The sequence below is a fragment of the Zeugodacus cucurbitae genome, chromosome 4 (assembly GCF_028554725.1).
Source record: "Zeugodacus cucurbitae isolate PBARC_wt_2022May chromosome 4, idZeuCucr1.2, whole genome shotgun sequence".
Classification (NCBI taxonomy): domain Eukaryota; kingdom Metazoa; phylum Arthropoda; class Insecta; order Diptera; family Tephritidae; genus Zeugodacus; species Zeugodacus cucurbitae.
In genome coordinates this window covers 65,769,935-65,790,752 of record NC_071669.1, presented here as the reverse complement: position 1 = coordinate 65,790,752, position 20,818 = coordinate 65,769,935, and the positions used below count along the sequence as shown (strand labels likewise).

The window sequence follows — 20,818 nt, the reverse complement described above, 5'->3', positions numbered from 1 at the left end:
GTGCTTTCCTCGGTAATGCTGGTCATACTTTTATTGCGCGCCGCGACGCAGCCATTTTTCTGCATTTTCTACTCTCAAGTCGGCCACACTCACACACACGAACTTTAACGCACTGAATTTTTTACTTCTATGTGCATACACCTAAAGCTTTGTATGCACAGCCTCATATATGTATGTGTATGTGCATGTGGGCCATGTCGATCTTTTTGTGTTAAATACACAATACACCAACAATGCGCGCTTTGTGCCAGCGTGTATAGCCTACTTACACTTGTATATGTGTATTTAGTTGTTATGAAGTTGGCTGTTGGCTGTAAGTAGGGCACGCAACTCTTGTTAAAAGGCACTTTTTTTCTAAATGCACTACGCGCATACCAATGTGAAGCTTTTGCTCTTTACTGTTAAAAAATGCGTGTGTGCGTGCGTGCTTCTGAATGCTTGTTGAAAAAAACATGTCGTGTTTTGCGCTATCATCGCCTAAATGCGCGTTATGTAAAATTTCATTTCAGGAAATGAAAGCTGATTTGAGTTAAAAAAATCAAAAATATATGATTACATGTGCTTCATTTGAGAATTTTCGAAAATAAAATTTTAAATTTCTTTACAGATTTAGATACTGTTCAATCCTGATAAAGCAGTAAAACTATACATATTTTGAGCTATACATACAGCTTTCAGTGTTTACAGCTCAAAAGCTCTACTCGTCATTTATGCCAACTTCAATTTTGTTTTATTTTCTGTGTCACACTCACACCCATTAAGGATGTGTAGTCAAAAATTTAACTCACAACTTATTCTGCATGCTTAATTTTGTACCAAACATTTAGAAAAACAACAACAACAATACAAAACGCTGTTTTAACCCCATTCATAAACTGTGCAGAACAGTTATGCTTGCCTGCTGTGTGTACTCCACATGCAGAGTTGTGCGCCGTTGTCTATGCCATTACAAATTGTATGATGAATGCTTCGTGCTTCAACGCAGCCACACAGCATACAAATATGGTTGTGTGCGCGTGACTGTGCCACGGTGTGATAGTATTTTAGGGTGTACAGTAGTCCTAAAAGAAATTTGATTACTTTTATTCTCAAAGACATAGAGCTACTCTAGAACAGAATAGAAATATAGGACTTAAAAAATACTCTAGAATATAGAATGAGTGAAGCTAATATTTTTTGGTTAGGTTAGGTTAGGTTAGAGTGCCACAAGAGAACTCACTTGGACAGCTAAAGACAGTCATTTGTGATGTCGCATCCTAAAAATTTATGCCCAAAACACTCAAGTAACGACAAAGCACTTTGAGCCTTTCGCGAATTTCTGCAAGCAACTTCAGATACTTCTGCTGGTTCCTCGAAGTTTGTCCTGCCAAGATATTTCCGCCGCAGTTTAACAAAGGCTGGACAATGAAGTAGAAATTGTACCGATGACTCAATCTCTCTTTCTTCCATGCAACTATGGCTAATTGCATCCGTTGGGATATTCAGGTTCACGGCACGTAACCCCATCGGGCAGTGGCCAGTGATGACACCTATCAACACGGCCAGCTGAACCTTATTAAGAGCAAATAGCTCATTGGATCTCCTGTGATTCAACTTAGGTCAGAGTGATCTCGCAGTCGCAGAGGTGCGAATTGATTTTCAACGCTTACCGTGCTCATTCAACGACCATTGATCCAATGCAGAGAGACATGTGGATAGAGGGGCACCAGCTTGTTCCCACTCATATGAGATTGCAGCTTGGGTGTCCTTACGCGCAAGCTCATCGGCTCTGCAGTTTCCAACGATATCACTATGGCCTGGGACCCAAACGAGTATTATATTAAAGTAGCTGAAAGCTACTGAAAGCGAGGCAAGGCTATCTTTGAGCGAACCGTCAGCGAGCACATGGACCTCTACTGTCTGAATGAATACTCACCTCTTGATTGCTTGATACCTTAGAGGTAACGTGTAATTTAAACTTAGTTAGAAGACAAAACAAATATCGCAAAAACACTACAAAAGTCATTTATTCCACTTTAATTTAATAAGACATAAAGAAGAATTTTAAGCCTGCGGTTTCATTATTTCGGATCAGATTAAGCAGCGGTCGTACTTATGTTGATATAGCATTTTTGTAATAGTGTTTAGTTAAGAATTATCTGAAATAACATACCGAATAGAACTCTCTAAAATATAGTTTAAGTTAAAACTGTATCAGCATCATCGCATAAACTTTCCAATTGGGTATCTCGTTACTCCACATACTTGTACATTAATGCTTATGACTTTAATTCGCTTATGGGTGTGTGCATATGAAAAACTGTGTCAAATAAATATTTTACTCTGCTCCGCTTGTTTTATGCAGCGAAATTCGTGGAATATTTTTTGGATATATTTTATTTTATTCGTTGCTTAAAGTACTAAATATATATAAAAGTGTCTGCTTTTATACTTGAAGCAGCATTTTTACGCTTGCTTGTGTTTATGTTTAGAAAGAAGAAGAATATATGTGTTAAATATAAATTTATATATGTATACAGCTGCTGTTTTTTATGAGGCAAGTGTTTGAGTAAAGCTTCAAAGCAAGTTGAGTATATTAGACAGATATATATAATAAATCTGTATATGGGCGTAACCTAAAACGCTGTAAAACACGCAACAAAGCATTTCACAAAATTTACCGCATTAACAAATACAAAAAATATAATACGAGGGCTGCTATATATATTTCTGGCCTAGGCAACACTAAGTGTTGCCAGGTGCAATCTGACATTTCCATTGGAAAGTTTGACATTTTTTAGCACAACATCACTCAGAATGTTTTGTCATTTAATCGTGAATTGTTTTATTTACAGGGAATTAAAAAATTAATCTCGGGCAAAAAATGGAATTAACTCGTGAACATTTTCGTGCGATCATTTTTCACAACTTTCGACGTGGGTTATTGCGACAAGAGTGCATCGATGAACTAATATCTTTGTGTGGCTATGAAGCACCATCCTATAGCACTGTGAAAAACTGGTACAACGAATTCAATCGTGGCCGACGCTCGCTCAAAGACGAATTCCGTGAATGTCGTCCAAAAACAGCCGTTGTCCCAGAAAACATCGATGACGTACGTGAACTGATAATGCAAGACCGTCATGTAACATACCTTCAGATAGAGGAATGCCTATGCATTTCTCCCACCAGCATACATTCGATATTGCATGAACACCTGGCCGTAAAAAATGTTTGTTCTCGTTGGATCCCGCACAATTTGACAATCACTTAAAAAAGGCTAAAGAAAAGTGCTTCGAAAATTGGTTTGAGCGCATGCAAAAGTGCATAAATCTTGATGGAGAATATTTTGAAAAACAATAAAACCATTTTCGTTGATAAATATTCCTATTTTCATTATTAGGCCGTACTAGCTAAAAAAAAATTGTGTGAAATTTAATCTGCAATAATTATAGCGCTTTACACTTTATAATAATATAATCTAAATGCACATAAATTTACATGCATAATTTATTCAACAAACTTCCAGCTACTTGATTACGCCAATAAACAAATATAAATGTGCAATTAACATTTCTGCACACACATACAACTAGAACCGTGGTTTGAAAGCAAAGCGCGTTTGGCTAATTCGCACTCTACAAAATAAATTATGGAAAAATGTGTGGTCGGCCACATAAAAAAATAATTTGCAAAATTCAAGCGAAATAAATTTCACCAAAAAATGCTTACAAAATATTGAAATTCCAAAGGGTTTTACACAAATACAAATATTTCATTTAATATATTATATTATAATATATTTAGTTGTGTGTGTAGAGCTGATCGAAAATCGCTTTGCAATTGTGTTAATTAACTGCGAAAAAAAAATTATAATTTTCCAAAACAAAAATCAACGCGCTTATTTAAGCGCTATTCTATAAGCAATTCACACATTTCCAAATTAATTTAATAAAATGCCATTTGGTATATAAGCCATAATTTCGACGCCCGCAGACACACGCACAACTGCACTAATTCAATAAAATATTTCCATTGTTTTGCACACACACACACACGCAGACACACGAAGCTATGCGTATATGCAGTTAATAATTATTTAGCAAAAGCAATTAAATTAACATAAATTCTTCGTTTTCTGGCTAATTTTACATAATCCATTAATTTGGTTTTGTTGGCCGCAAATGCCGCGTTACGCAGAGGTTTGTATTAAAGTTAATAAGCGCACAAGCTACGCGCAAACACACACACATACACATGCAAACTCGTGTATGCTTGCAGTTTTGCGGTTAGCCGTTTAATCATCAGCTCTGCATTAGCCACTGTTAATTTATTGTGCGATTTTGTTTCGATTGGCACTTTGCGTATACCGAAAGTGCCTGTTCGAGTGTGTATGGCTTTGAATGTACTATTTTGTTGGTTTTGCGGCGGCATTTGTTGATATAAGTTACTATTTGTGGTTTTCAAAATCGTACAAAATTATGTACAAAATTTCATTTCAATGTAGTTTTTCACTTTTTGTTGGCTAACAACAAATTTCGTGTTTAATTATTAGTTGTACGGGGCGTATACGTTATCTGTGTATATTAGTTTTTGGTGTTGGCAAAAATAGGCTACATTTATATAATTATTTCAATTCAAATTATAAATTAATACTAAACTACAATTATCATTAATTTTAATTTAATTTTTTTAATTTGAAAAACATAAATGACAATTTTTCCACCTATTTCTTATTTAAAAAAAATTTATTGTTTCAAACAAATTTCTCCAATTTTTTTATCTGATTCGTAGTATTATTTTAATTTATTTATCTATTATTTTGATATTATGTATTTACCAATTTTGTTTTAATTTTCCTCTAGGACGACAGCTATAATGAAATTTTAGACGATGAAGGCGGCTCCGGTTTTTTGGTATGTGGCTAGATTTTTTTAGATTTATTTCCTGTTTTTTCATTTATCTATTTATTCAAATTTCGAATAATTCGTTATTTTTTGCTGATTTTATTTATTTATTTTCATTTTATTTCATAATTCCCTGTTTTTTTTTATTTTGTACGCTAGGGAAGTGCGAGCGAAGACTACGATATATTAGATGAGTCTTTTTGGAATGTGAGTATACGCATCTACAAATATATATGACACTATTTTATTAAAAATTTTATAAAAAATTTACTTTAACATTTAATACACACAAAAATAATAATTACTGGGTTAAAAAATTAAAAATAAAATATTATTTTGAAATCATTTTTTGAAGACTATTGTGTGCAAGTAAGGGGCTATACCAGTATATTCCATGAAAAGTTAGGCAATTTTCGTGAATTTTTTTTTTAAGAAAGTACTCGATCGATTGTTTCGATGTTTTTTGAACATAATAAGGTATATTTTCAGATACCTTTCAAAATTTTTTCTTAAGCAAAAACTAAAAAAAAAATTATTTTTTGAAAATGTCACACTGGTATAGCCCCTTAACGAGACCTAAAAAATTAAAATGTAGTTTATGGCGTTGAATTCAAGAATTCAGCTCTATGTTATCTCGTTTACCATGGACTCTATAATTTATCAACATATTTGATTTAAAATAACAGATGGCTACCCTGCTTATACATATTTAATGCTAATTAAAGCTTGTTAGTTTTTTAGCGATATTTGGGTGATTTTTTTTGAATAAATTGTTCAGATTTAATTTTTCCAAATAGGTGGCGACTCTTTCATAAAATTATTTTCAACTTTTAAATGTTCCTCATTTTATAGCGAATATATGTATTTTTTTTACAATTTCTTATACTCTTTAAAAAATGCATACATATGGCAACACTACTCAATAAAGAATTTCGATTATAAGCTTCCAAAACATCTTTATTGATAGAAATACCGTTACTTTTTATTTATTTATTTTATTTGAAAGTAAAATTTCCCCACAGTGCCAACCTGAATTATTTGCCAACCTCAAAAATGCAAATCAAAAATACCAAAAATTGCCAACTGACCAAAAGCACATTTAAACTAATAAATGCAAATTTATTTTCCAATAAAATCACAATTGCATTGCATTTAAAAATGGGAAAACATAAAATCTATTTTATCTAAATTCCATTTCATATCAAAAGTCACTTGACATTTTTTGGTCACCTCCGTGAACTTTAGGCCTGTCACCTGCATGAGTACGGTATGCAATTGCGTCGTATTGTGAATTACATACTAATTGCTAGGCATGTTCGCACGGAAATATTCCACTTGCTCTTATCTCTGCCGCAATGCTTGACTTTCTGCCTTAAAACGAGTCACATTTCACAAAAACTTAAAAATCTGCACACATAACGTATTTCCACTTACGCATGTATACATATAAATATATATATGTGTATGAGTGTATAAAAGTCCTGAGAGCCCATAGAGACGAAATAAATATGCGATATAGCACCTGCAAGAAGACAGCTAGACAAGCCACATATGCCATATTGCATGCCTATCACGATTTTCCAATCTAGACAATATTACGCATACAAATTGTCGAAATGTACATACATACATATGTAACTGTAAATACTTGTATCGTTAGGTATGAATAAAGATTTCTGTGCATGAATGTTTTGCTGAGCAAGAATTTTTGGGCAAATATTTATTTATATTTTTATCTGGTAATATGACAACCCTGTACCAAGATCTGCGGCTTTTTGTTACGGAATTTTTGGGTCTAAAGGAACTCCTCATAGGGCAAATGGGCAGAATTTAGAACAAAGTTTGATGGGATCAGGATTTTACTTTTAATTTTAGGAAAAATTTTGTCGATTTTTATAAAAATAGGGTTCCAGATCTTTTACGAAGATCATTTTCCAAGATATTGCTGGCAATTTTTTAATAGTTCAGAACATGGAAAAACATTTCTTATTAACGATCTCAGTAATTTTGTGTTAACTAATCTGTATTAGTTCTAAGTGAAGTATAACTAACGATTCGGTCTATTTCTTCTTTCTTTGAGAGTATAATATTTCGAATTACCTGAAAACGTTTCATAAAAAATTCTTACTGGGCAGCCCATTGGTACAAATGTGGGCGTATCACAGTCATGCCAATACAGTTAACATGCTAACATGTGGTCCAGTACACAATTTGTGGCATTAAATGAGACTTTTCACTAACATTAAGGTTTATGAGGATACACTGGCGACTTAGGAAACGAAAAGTGCAATATGAATATACAGTAGTGTGAAAAAAAATTTGAAGAAAAAAAAAAAAAGAAAAATTAAATTTTGCGTCAATCGTAATTTCCGCTATTTAATACTACGAGTATACTTTGACTAAATAGTTTGAGCCAACAGATCCGTAGACTAAAATCTATTGGTTTCGCGGAAAAAATCAACCAGTGCCGGTTTAAAGAGAGTCGCTTGTCACTGACGTAAAATCAGAAGTCATTATTGAGTAAACTTATTTGCTAGTTTCAGCGCTTTCTACTCTTTTCTCTTCCTGAAATTTCAGTTTTGGTTCGTCTGCAGCCTGAGAAACGAACAGATGGTATTGCTGAATAATCATCCTATTTTTGTTCCTAGCTTGTCTAAGCTTTAGAAAATTTTTTATTTCTAAATTTATTTACATTAATGAGTTGTGATAACCACATATTATATATTTCCCATGACATTTACTAGTTTTGGTGTTTTTTTCTCTACCTCTCTCATGACCCTCACTAAAGTTTACCATTTTTGTCAACTAAAGACATAAATTACAATTACTTTGTTCTTTCATTTTGTCCCACATGCATATCGGTTGCACACCGTATACCTCTGTACATGTGTTTACGAAAGCAACAACAACAATAAAGTGCAAAATATTTATACAAGCGTATATAGTATACCACAATATTATCTAAATGTGCCTTCATTCTTTCATAAATATATTTATACATTATCTACTAAATACCGACTTATAGACTTATAACCGCAACGTGTCTCAATGGTAAACAATTTTCACAGGCGCACATACCCGCATTCGAACATATAAAATATATATTTGTATATTATATGCATATATGTGTTTATATATGTATTTGTGTATGTATGTGAACCCCTATTCGATTTCCCATTTAGTGAACATCAAAGATAAAATAGAATGAAGAATGACCAAAAAGTGGGTGTATAACTGACCAAGTTGGTCAATAACGCATACAAGTAATTTAATGCTTATGGACATGCATACCCAGCAGTGAAATGGTGTGGTTATGAGCTGCTTTGGAAGTAGTATGAATTAGTAGTCAGTAGTCAAAATATACAGTCACTTCAGTCATACAAGCAGCTGGTACTTTCTAAGTGTTCTAATTCTACAGGTTGTCAGTTGGAGGATTTTGGTCACAAGGGCACTAGTTTCATCCTAGTTCCGTAATTGGTCCCTAACTAGTTTTAAACAGATACATTACTGTTTCGTTTCCCGAAAAAATATTATTTTTGTATTTTTTCCGAAACTTTAATAAAAATGATCTTCAATAACAGTATGATATTTTCCTGAATATATCAGAAATGCTTCAATGCTTTGCTGAATAGTTAGATTTTGGTTAGTAATACCTAGTAATAAACTTATATTTTCCTTGTATGCTTTTCAGTAACTTCGCTGGGTTTGAAAAAAACCTGTATGCTTGTGTGTGAAAGTTGAGTAAAATATTTGTTTGGAAATGCTTGTGGTTTCTAACTTAACTGCCTGTAGGCGGACAGTAAGGCACGTAGAGTTTTTGCCATAATTTATGCATTTACAAATAAGAATCATCGAAAGCGTCCACTTTGGTGCACATAACATTCCCCTTAAGTACAGATAGCAGAATAATTACATGCTTTTATACACTGACATGAAGGTCAGTAAGTGCTATGGAAATATTAAACGAACTTAACTGCACACAGGTCGTAGTAATGTGTGAGTAGATATTGAAAATAAGTAAAGGGATATATATAGGGCTATTTTATTTTATGTTTTTTTTTTATTTATTTATTTAAAGGAAATAGAATTATTAATAATTATACTACCTTTAAGATATAACAGCACTAGTTACAGGGCGTTCGTTGTGGGACTATTTTATTTTCGAATATAATATTGACTTCTGATTTGGTAAAAATTGTACAAATATTATTATGATTTTAAATTTTTTTTTCCAATTTTTTTTCTTCAACTTTGTGTTCAAACTTATATTGCTTTCAAAGGATTTTCTGTTAAGCAGGCCAACAAATTTTCAGCAAGCTTTCACTTTTTTAAGACTTTTTCTTAAAATCATTTTCTTATTTCACAAAAAAACTTTCAATTTGATTGTAACATTCCAACGCGTAAGCCGAAATAATTTCGAAATTCCATCACATGTAATTGAAATAAAATATTTTCAACATTTCGAAACTTCTTAAATGTCCGCTTAAGCAGATATAATAAATATGCCAGCCTTCGTAGCCGCCAAAAGCAGACCAAACTGACATTAATTCCCAAACAAATAAGCGTCGATTTGTGAGCAAACTTTTGCGGCAACAAAAACAAAAACAAATATTCAAACGCAAGTATATGTATGTATATGTAAATGAATATGTCGTGAAATCTGACGATAATCCCAGCAATTTCTATCACTTTTCCAATGAATTAGTTTCGCTGAGTGATGATACGCACACGCGTAAAAACTGTTGCGAAATAACGGTTTCTCTCTGCAAAGAATATCGAAATTAGGAGTTGCTGTGCATATAAAGAAGTATTTGCAGACGACTTAGATATTCCTATATGCATCTATACATACATACACGTGTAGATTTATATATCAATGTGTACCTCGAATTACTGTGAAGCTGAGTGTACTTTTATGTTTGTGAGTATACTAAATAGATATTATATATGTACATATAAGATTTATATGTGCATATAAGATACATGTATGATTCTAGACATCCCAAGCTTTAATGGTGAATCTTATTAACATTTCACTTTACCGAAGTGAATTATTCTCTTGAATTTTACAAAAAATAGGACATTTTTATTCTAAAGAGCCATAACAAATATGAAACTAAATTCCCTTTAAAAATATTTTAGAGGCGACTTATTAGCAAATCCTTCAGTTTTTAGTCTGTGATTTTGTTTCTATAGGAGGATATTACTGTTGTTTCTTGCATGAAACTTGTTAAAATTTTCTATAATTTTTTTATAAACCCAAACGATTACCCACCTCCCGCCCAACCGACGCGTGGGGCGCAATCCGCAAACGAGCGGAATTTGCCGAGTCATGAAAGGCAAGAGTTTTTAAGCGTCGAGATCTCAAACTGCTCAGCTACAGAAAGAAAAAATTCAACAGCTAAGATTTAAAATTTACAAAAACAAAAGGTTAAAAAATGTTTAATGTTACTTATTAAGCGAAGACAAAATAGTTTTTTTAATGCTAAAGATCGAATCAGACAGGTCAAATGTGCTGGAATGAGAATTAAAATCATAACATATTTGACGGAATTGTTCGTTTAACTCAAAATTTGTTCTCGAAGATTTTAAAAGTAATGGTCTAAACTGCCTAGATGAACGAAATGGGATATTAAACTTGATATCAGACAAAAGGAAAGAGCTACAAACAGAACCATTCAGAAGTTTTAGTAGAAATATTACACCTAGCATTTCCCTACGACTAGGGAGTGTAGGTAGATTTATAAGTTTTAAACGACTAGTATACGGAGAAAGATTCAATCTTGAATCCCAGTGTAAGTGACCTAAAGCAAAAAGTAAAAATTGTTTTTGAACGGACTCTTACTTATCAGAATGGGTATTGTAGCTGGGATTCCATACCACAGAACCATACTCCAATATTGGTCTTACCAATGTTGTAAAAAGAGTTTTAGTAATATACGGATCACTAAATTCTTTAGACCAACGTTTAACAAAGCTAAGAACACCTTTAGCTTTTAAAACAATTTAATTTACATGAGAATTAAAATTTAGTTTAGGGTCCATAGTAAATCCTAAATCAACAAAGCTAGATACTTGCTCTAAACTGAAGTTATTTATTACGTAGGGAGAAGGATCAACAGATCTAAGGGAAAAACACATCGTTTTACATTTTTTAAGATTCATTTGCATATCATTTATGTGATACCAAGTAACTAAATTATTTAAGAAACGTATACTTGGTGACTGTTGAAGAATGCTACTTAAGAAATTTTCAATTATGCTTAACAAGAATATGCATTCAAATTTCATTTGAATAACTCAAAGTTGTGCTAAGCAAGTATTAAAATATCATCGATTCCCTTTACGACTCTTAGACTATCAGATTTAGTCAACTAGCTAACTGCCTCAAGAGTTTTAACCATTTATTAAATTTCCATTGATACATGAGCTCCAATATATTCGAGTGGAGTGAAATAATTGTCTTCGCATTGAATAACTTCCACTCTTCACTACAAGAGTAAAAAAAAAATTGCAAAATGCCTGCGTTCACAAAAAGTTACCAAATTCAAAATTAATATGTACATAAGACTGGTAGTCCTGCTGCTCTACACACACCTGCAATCACAACATCGATTCTTTGCAAAAAACTAAATAAGTTGTCAATAGCGGCACAATGCCAAACAGCAAACAGAGCAAAGGTTATAATAATGTCAGCGGCAGTACATATACATATGTACGTATATGGCATATGCTGTCTATATTTTCAGCAAACTTTTCTCAACAGCACTAGCTGTGTTAGCCATTATGCCTAGGCTCACACGTGTACAAAAAAAAAAAAAAACACATAGTTATTTGTATACTACAGTGTGCAAATGCTGACTTGAGTGGGTCATAGCATATGTACACAAAGTAAATATATATATACAAATATATGTATGTATATGGTGTAGTGAATATAGTATGAGAATTGTAATTTGTTGCGGAGAAACTTGCGAACAAATTCACATTGCTGTGTTTGCCAAATAAAATGACTTCATATGTTCATATGTCTGTTGCTGACATTTACACAAAGGAAAGGTATTGAGGCGTATAACGAGAATCAATTTATCGGCTGCCACAGATTCTTTTATAATACAAACGTAGTAGCAGTGACCATACCTTCTCATACACTCGTATTTGTATTTTATTCTCTTTACTCTCAATCATCGCAGCGTTATTGTGTTGGTATGCGTTTGTGGTAAGCGCTGACTGGAAAATATATATTTTTTGGAAATTACTTATTTGCGACAAAGATCCCTGATACCTTTCGATAAACTGTTACTTGTGGTTTTAAATAAATGAAATTAATTTCCAGATACTTTATTTTTAAGTAATTTAAATATATTTGAACACTTTTGTGTCAAGCGAGAGAATGTTGCCTACATTAAGGCGCAAAGTCAAATATCATATTTAATGCAAATATAATATACTAATATTGCTGAGGTCTCTCTTCAATTAACTGCTATTAATTGATCATTCCCAAGGTGATCTTAAAAAAAGCTAAAAATGGCTGGCTCTACACCTTCCAAAATTTCCAAAAAAATTTATAAATTTTTTTTTAATATATTTAACAAATATTTAAGTATTTTGTCAGCGTTAACTTTTTAAATAATAACTAGATCTGAGAACATATACCGTCTTTTCCATTTCAAAAATATATCTCTCAATTCCAGTCTTACATTTAATTTATATTTTAGTAAATTGTAAAGACAATTGCTTACAAAAGTTATGTAAATTATAAAGACAACTATTTCCATTTCAAAAATGGTATGAAGTGCTCTTGTCAAATACCGCCTATCGCTTTGTATGCTCTATTCAAAGCATGTGAGTTTAAATTACAACAATAGAAGAACGCCTAAATATATGCTATTGATTTTTCTTTACCAAAGCAAACTGTGAGTAAAAGCGAATTTTATGATTTTTCCATACACAACATTTTTGTAAGCGCAAAAACAGTTTTATTTATATAAATTCACACATATGTGTGTGTGTTTATATAAATTCACACATATGTGTGTGTGTTTATATAAATTCACACATATGTGTGTGTGTGTTTATATACCTCTGATAAGCAAATAATAGACAAAAGCAAATGTAAATATAAAAATTTTCGAAAAATAAATACGAAAGCCAAATATGAATATGAATTTCAACTATTGTGCCACACTGTGTTGTAAAGAAATTGAAATGTTTCGAACTTTTATTCAAATTGCTTTTCATGCTTTTCTATGTAGATCTCTTAATATTTGTTTGTGTATGCATTTACATATTCCATTGGAAGCAGTAGTGCAATTAGCAACTGAAATGCAAGTTTTTATAATACTCCGAGAGCGCTCTAAAGCAAACAGCTTAAGCTAAGGAATAAAGAAAAGCATCCGATAAGCTCTATTTGTTGTTTGAAGTGGAAATCGTTATGCTTTCGATGCAGCACATTGAATTAATGAACTCACGTAATTTGCAAGTAAATCTTTTGCATATTTGGCTTGCATTGATTTTCACATTATTTTGTTTATACAAATTCTTTGTAAACACTGTTGATGCTCAATGAGGATTTGTGAGTAAAATTTGAATAAATGTTTGCTTGCTTCATTTAAGCTTCCGCTATTGGTGATTAGATGCTAGATTAAAGACTCAAATGTGATTTATGGCAAAGTAAATTTTACGGAATAATATAGATTTTAAAGATAAATACGATTTCTCGCCAAATATGTGTTATTCCTATATTTCACAGGCATTAATTAAAACATAGTACGCTTATTGCTAATTCCAAGCTCTAAAACTTGTTTCAGAATGATTACTGAGCTGAATTACTCCATAGTGATTAAAAAGTTGTTTTTTTTTTTACTTTTAAGGGGAGTCTTAAGCATGGATTAATTAAAGTAAGGTAACATTTTTGAACTAGCAAAAAAACTAAAATATTAGAAAATTGCAAAATATTTGTGAGTATGCAAATTTTTTATTACAATTATATACGATATAAAAAAAAAATAAAAAATATAAAAAATATATTTTTTATAATATAAAACATAATTTAAGTTTAGGCTTACAGTAAATATTTATATGTGCATTTTACTATTTTTACCATTTGAGTTTAACTGAAAGATATGTTTCTTTTAATTGTCAGTAGCATTGTCCTTTTATTAAAAAAAAAAAATTAAGTCGCTTAATCAAAGATTTAACTATTGACTGTAACATAGTTATATAAATATTGGCAAATTCTTGATCTATGGCTAATTTATATTAACGTACTGTCTGAAACTGCTTTCCGTTTTGGAAAACAGTAGCAGAGAGGATTCCCAGAGGACATCAATAGGATTTGGGTTCGAACTCAATGCTGCACATTGTAATACGGGAATTTTCCGGTCTTTAAAGATGTTCTTCGTGTGGATTGCAGTGTTATAGCAGCAGGTGTATAGGAGCAGGTCCACTCGCGGTTCGAAAGATATAAATAGATATTAGCATTCATTTGAGTGGATATAAAACATGTAGATGGTACCGCTTCCAAAACAGCACAAGCGCAAGGATCGTCGTTCCTGATGGGAATCTCTCCAATATTTCTTGCTTTGATCCGTGCCGACCAAATTTAATATGTTTTCGTTACTAAACACTAAATTCTATCACTCATCGGCCAGGAATTGACATTTATTTGCAAACCTAATATGTTCTTTATTGTGCCTTTCTTTAGCGGTGGCTTAGGTACCATGGAGGTGTAGGTACCATGGATACTGTATTTTGGAACAGCTTCCATTCATTCCTATAATTATTCCTTGTTCCTCGGCTGATATACTAGTACCACGAGGCATTTTAAGCTTAAAGTTAAATGAATCTGATCAACTCTTTAATAATTCTAAGTTTTACAAATAAATTTTTCACGCACAAAGATTTTGCCGCTACACTATCAGCAAGAAAGATCAGCTAAACTGATCTTCTTCTTCTTCTTAACTGGCGTAGCGAACAACAACATACAGCTCATCATTCCATCTTCTGCGGTATTCGCCGTTGCCAATGTTTAAGGGACCGTAAATCTTCCGCAAAACCTTTCTCTCGAAAACTCCTAGTGCCGTCTCATCGGATGTTGACACCGTCCACGCTTCTGCACCATAAAGTAGGACGGGAATGATGAGGGACTTGTAGAGTTTAGTTTTTGTTCGTCGAGAGAGGACTTTACTTTTCAATTGCCTACTCAGTCCATAGTAGCACCTGTTGGCAAGAGTGATTCTGCGTTGGATTTCAAGGCTGACATTATTATCGGTGTTAATGTTGGTTCCTAGGTATACGAAATTATCTACAACTTCAAAGTTATGACTATCAACAGTGACGTGGGAGCCAAGACGCGAATGCGCTGACTGTTTGTTTGATGACAGGAGATATTTCGTCTTGTCCTCGTTCACCACCAGACCCATTCGCTTCGCTTCCTTATCCAGGCGGGAAAAAGCAGAACTAACGGCGCGGGTGTTGTTTCCAATGATATCGATATCATCGGCGTACGCCAGTAGCTGTACACTCTTGTAGAAGATTGTACCTTCTCTATTTAGCTCTGCAGCTCTTATAATTTTCTCCAGCATCAAGTTAAAGAAGTCGCACGATAGCGAGTCACCTTGTCTGAAACCTCGTTTGGTATCGAACGGCTCGGAGAGGTCCTTCCCGATCCTGACGGAGCTTTTGGTGTTGCTCAACGTCAACTTACACAGCCGTATTAGTTTTGCGGGGAAACTGATCTTACACATATAAATATTTACTATGCAATACCCAATTCACAAGTACATTCTTAATGTAACGATACAACAAACGAGAAAAGTATGAACGAATTTTCGTTGCATAGTACTGGCAACATATCAACCTTTTATTCTACATTTACCGAAATTCAAAAAATAACATTGAACAAGAAATATAAAAAATAACAAAAATGCACATATAAATATTTGTATGAGATAGATATAACTTTGTAGAATCCTGAGTATTTCAATTGAAAGACAATTAATTGAAAATGCACAAGAATCCTAATATCTTAAACTGTCGATGATTTTTTTGACATATTTAGTATAACATTTTATCTTACTCAGAAAGTCATACGCCTGCAACTTCCAAAAGTACAACATCAGTATTTCTATAGGATAAGAAATGCTTCGATTCTAAGCTCTTTTCTAACAAAACTACATTAAAGAAGCTTCTCTACATAGATTCTAGAAGCTCATTTGAATGCAAAACAGGTCACCATTTATTTTGAGTTAAACCGAGACTCATTACTATTTTACTAACATGATTCTATGTAAGAGCAGGTATTTCAATATTGGTTTAATAAACCTTTATACATACAAATCCAACATTATAGTGAACGCCCACTTTGTATTAAATTTAACTCAAGCAAAGCAAACAAAGGACAACAAATAATAAACACACACACACAAATACACTTACACCAACAAACATACTGTGTGTATAATAACAGTAGAGTAGTACAGTACACCAATGCATATGCATTGAACATTTTTCATGTCATAACTCAACAACTCATTGTTTCCAACAAATTGTAATAAATAAAAATGTTGCAATGTCTTTTGTTTTTGTTGTTGTTGGTTTTTTTCTTCTACTTTATACACGCTAGATACATAGTAAACGTTATAACGCTGCGAGCCATTTTCATGCTACGATTGTACATGTTATTATTGCACTTGCTCTTGCTTTGACTGCCATTTGCCATATTTCCCTGTGATTCGCTTTTTCCTTTTCTTTTTTTTCGCTCCATACTACTCTGTTCATTTTCAAAACACTTACACCCTTACATGAACACACACAATCACATTTACACGCAAACGCCCACATTCAGATTGGAAATGTCACAGCTGTGGTCGCATACTTCCACTTGCACATACACACACACACATACCTCCAATCAAATGTATAAAGTGCGGTGGCAGTGCGGTCGGGTGATTGGTATGTTTGGGGCGTTAAGCGCAGAAAACAATGTATGCACGTACATTTGTAAGTGTGTATGTGTGTGCGTGTGTGTATTCATAGCTGCGTTGGCTGTGGAATTTTTATTTGCTCGTAACATATTGATAAGTTGCAAATAAATTTTTATTGTGCATTGGAGTAGCACAAAAACAATAAAAACAAGAACCAAGTACACAGTGTTGGGAGCAAGCAATAACATAAAAGTAGCAGAGAAATCTGAAATAAAATAAAAAGTGAAAAAAAATGGTGAAGTATGAAAAATGTGTCACATTTTGCATTGTGCTGCCAAGCATAAAATGCATTGTCAATTTATTTCTACGTATGTACGTATGTATGCGCATAAAATATACATTGTTTATTGGTAAATTTATGTATGTATACAGGCAAACTCATATTTGAAAGACCTCCGTGTAACAATCAGTTACTAATGCTGGCGGCGGCTTTCTTCCGCTATACAATGGCGCTTTACATTTATTGTTAATATATATACGTATAAAATATATTAAAACGATTGTTGTGTGAATGCATACGATTTATGACGTATTGAAATCATTCAATGCGTTTAACAGTCTCCGATTTTAATTTTTAAATCTATAATGAAGTTTGTGTACTAATTGTTATTTAGAGTGGGAGTGAGAGCTAAGTGTTTGGCTCAGTGTTTCATTGTTTTCTAAATAAAAATTTCAGTTTTGTACATATGAACATATATCATGATATCTTTTAATAAAAAATATTTTTGTTTTTGTAAATTTCCAGGCGACGGACGAAACCGGTGGATTTCCATCACAAACATCGCCTCCTTATCCGCTCGAAAGACGTAAGTAGCTTAATTCAACTATGCGTTATGAATGAATGAATTTTAAAATAATTTCCAGAAAAGAATAAATGATTATAAAGGGGTTTTCAATAAGAGCGCGATAAAGGTTATTTTTAATAAACCAAAAACGGTTATGTACTGTGTCTGTTGATTAAAATTTTTCCACTAGACGCTCAATTGTTGATCTGGCAGGACAATTATGACAACCATAAATTTGATGTAGCGCTCTTTAAGTTGAGGTTACTGACACCGAATTAAATAAATAAATTTTAATAATTTCGACTCGTTGTTGGATCGTATATCTTTCAATGACAAAATGGCGAACCTTACTGAAGAGAAATGTGAAAAGAGCGGGAAAAAATAAGGCGTTTGCTGTTCCTATCGGTCTACTTTAGCAGCGTCCCTTTTGAAAACCCCTTTAACAACAACAACTTAATTCAAAACGAAAATTTATTGCGTATTTAATAAATATTTTATATATATTAAAAAAAAGACAAAATTATAGCAACAAAAACTTATTTTGATAAAAATTTTGACTTTCTTAAAATAGAGTTGCCATCTATGCGAAAATATGGTTTTGAAAATATTGCGAATGATAGTAAATATAACATTTTAAAGAAAACTTAGCTAGAAAGAAAACTTAGCTAGAAATATTTTGAATATAGGGAATTTTTTTTAATGTTGCCACCTAAATAATATTTTTTTATTATATTCGAAAATTTTCGGCAAGTACCAAAAATTTAAGCAAACTTCCTGCACATTTATTATTTTGGCATATTTTGTTATAGAGTTGTCGCCTTTTAAAAAACTAAAGTCGAAGAAAATATTGCATTTAAACACATTTTTCACGGAACTTTCAAATTAAATTAAATAAAACGAAATTTTTCTTCATTTGAAGTAATACACAAATTTATAGCAATAAAAACTTATTTTGATACAAATTTAGACTTTTCTGAAATAGAGTTGCCACCTGTTGAAAAGAAAAAGTTTTGAAAATATTGTAAATGTATAATAAATATAACATTTTACAGAAAACTTAGTAAGAAATATTTTGAATATTGACAAATTTTGGATAGTGTTGCCAACTACATATCATATTATAATATTATTTTTTTATATTCGAAAATTTTGCAAAATGTTGCAATGTTCTTAAAAATTTAAGAAAACTTCCTGCACACTATTTCAGAAATTTTCTATTTTGGCATATTTTGTTATAGAGTTGCCGTCTTTAAAAAAAAATAAAATTGAAGAAAATAGTGTATTTAAGCACATCTTTCACAGAATTTTTTAATTAACTTAATTATTAATAGATGATATCCAAATACTGTGAACATATAACTGGCCATATGTATAAGGTTAAATTGACTATAAGCTCTACTATACTAAGGGATAATATAAAAATTTGATATACTTCCATTCTAAAAAATTAAATTCTTCTGCTAAAATAAACACAATTAACAGAATTTAAAAAAAATTTACCCAAAAATTGGAAATATATGCCTGAAAATAATCAAAAACATTTTCAAAATAAATGATAAATAAGAGAAGAATGATAGATAGTCAAATTCCTCAAAATCGATTTATGCGTTTTAGCCATATAAATACAAGCATTCCACCATTTTTAGGGAGCATAAATGTCAAAGTTTATTTTCAAAAATTTCGTGGACACTTGAATTTTGCGATTTGAATACAACGCTGAACTGTAACGAACTTTTGAGTAGCGTTTTTCGCATAAACACACACTCTAGTGCAAGTGCAGTGCTGTTCGCTTGTACGCCATTTGCAACATAGTAAACAAATTAAAGAGTGCAATCTAAAATATTATAAAATCAATTCATGAAAATGAATGAAGTGAAGGCAAAAACCTGCACAACTAAAATGGATTTGCATATATGTATGTGTGCACACACATACATTTTTCTCTACAAATAAATTTTGCGAACGAATATATGCGCAATACCTGCAGCAGACAGTTTTTTCTTTTTTTCATTTCCACTAATATTAATATGTATGGCGCTGTATATACACGTAGATAAGGGCGCATGCGCTCGCAACTTTATAGCACCCACAGGATGGTTGTGGAAAAAATGCAAAATTTTTTTATATATAAACCTGCATATTTTTGTAAATTTACAACACATATCTATGTGTGCGTGCGTGTGTGTATGAGTGCGCAAAGTGTATAGAATAGCAAATGAATTCATGTATAAAGTGTAACAAGCCACACATGACATAAATTGCTTGTTATTGCGTTTTTCACAAATTTACATTTCAACGAGAGCTAATGCCATCACACACACTCACATGAAGTTACAATGTTTGTGCAACATACAAGTTAATATCCAACGCCAACAAATATGCAAATATGTGTGTGAGTGTGTGTAACGCATTTGCATACACATAAATGCAGTGGAGAGCAGTGGTAAAGGGTAACAAAATTTCGTTCCATAAAAATTTACATTTTTTATGCAAAATCAGAAGAGAAAACATAACATAAAAAAAGCAAACCATAAAGCGGTGAAAAAATATTAAACACATTTTAGGAAGAGTAAAACAGAGATTCTTATGCTGGCAGGTGTAATATGTCGGATAATGCTGCACAACCATTGTGTTTTTATAATATAATTTTTATTGCATTTTGCTAGCCCTTTAAACAATATCCGCACGAAGTATTCATAAAATTGACTAAAACAGACGCATTTATTTAATATATACATTATTTTCCATAGGTTACGTATACGCCATGTAGCCCTATAGTTAAGATATTTACAATATATTAAACATATTTGTAATTTCTATCTTCTTTATTGCAGCCTATCGCACGGGTAAAGGTGAAAAAGGTGAACGTGGCCCTAAAGGTCCACCCGGTGATAGCATACGTGGTCCACCGGGACCACCGGGGCCGCCAGGCCCTAAAGGTGAATCGGCAACTTTTCCGCCCTTCGTTGATTTTCCCACCGGCGCCGATGCGGTAAGTACCAATAATTTATAAGCAAAATAAAAATTATGTTCTGCATATTGTAGAGTGAAAAATTCTTAGAATTTCAAAAAAAATTATGATTTTTATAAAAGAAAATATGAATGGAAGTATGTAGAGAATAATCATTTACATACTTTTGCATCTCAGAATAAATACTAT

The 20,818-nt window shown here is 32.4% G+C and overlaps 1 protein-coding gene across 14 annotated transcripts in view; it reads left to right on the top strand.

Annotated features, from left to right (window-relative positions):
• Positions 1 to 20,818, top strand: part of LOC105214797 (collagen alpha-2(IX) chain) — a 409,572-nt gene that overhangs the window by 268,388 nt on the left and 120,366 nt on the right. For 12 of the 14 annotated variants that reach the window (XM_054230416.1, XM_054230413.1, XM_054230415.1 and 9 more), the window contains 4 exons: positions 4,845 to 4,895; positions 5,046 to 5,093; positions 17,619 to 17,679; positions 20,493 to 20,650. In XM_054230416.1, the coding sequence (XP_054086391.1) occupies positions 4,845 to 4,895; positions 5,046 to 5,093; positions 17,619 to 17,679; positions 20,493 to 20,650 (318 nt within the window). The remainder of the gene's footprint in view (positions 1 to 4,844; positions 4,896 to 5,045; positions 5,094 to 17,618; positions 17,680 to 20,492; positions 20,651 to 20,818) is intronic. The other 2 variants (XM_054230421.1, XM_054230423.1) reach the window with 1 other exon arrangement.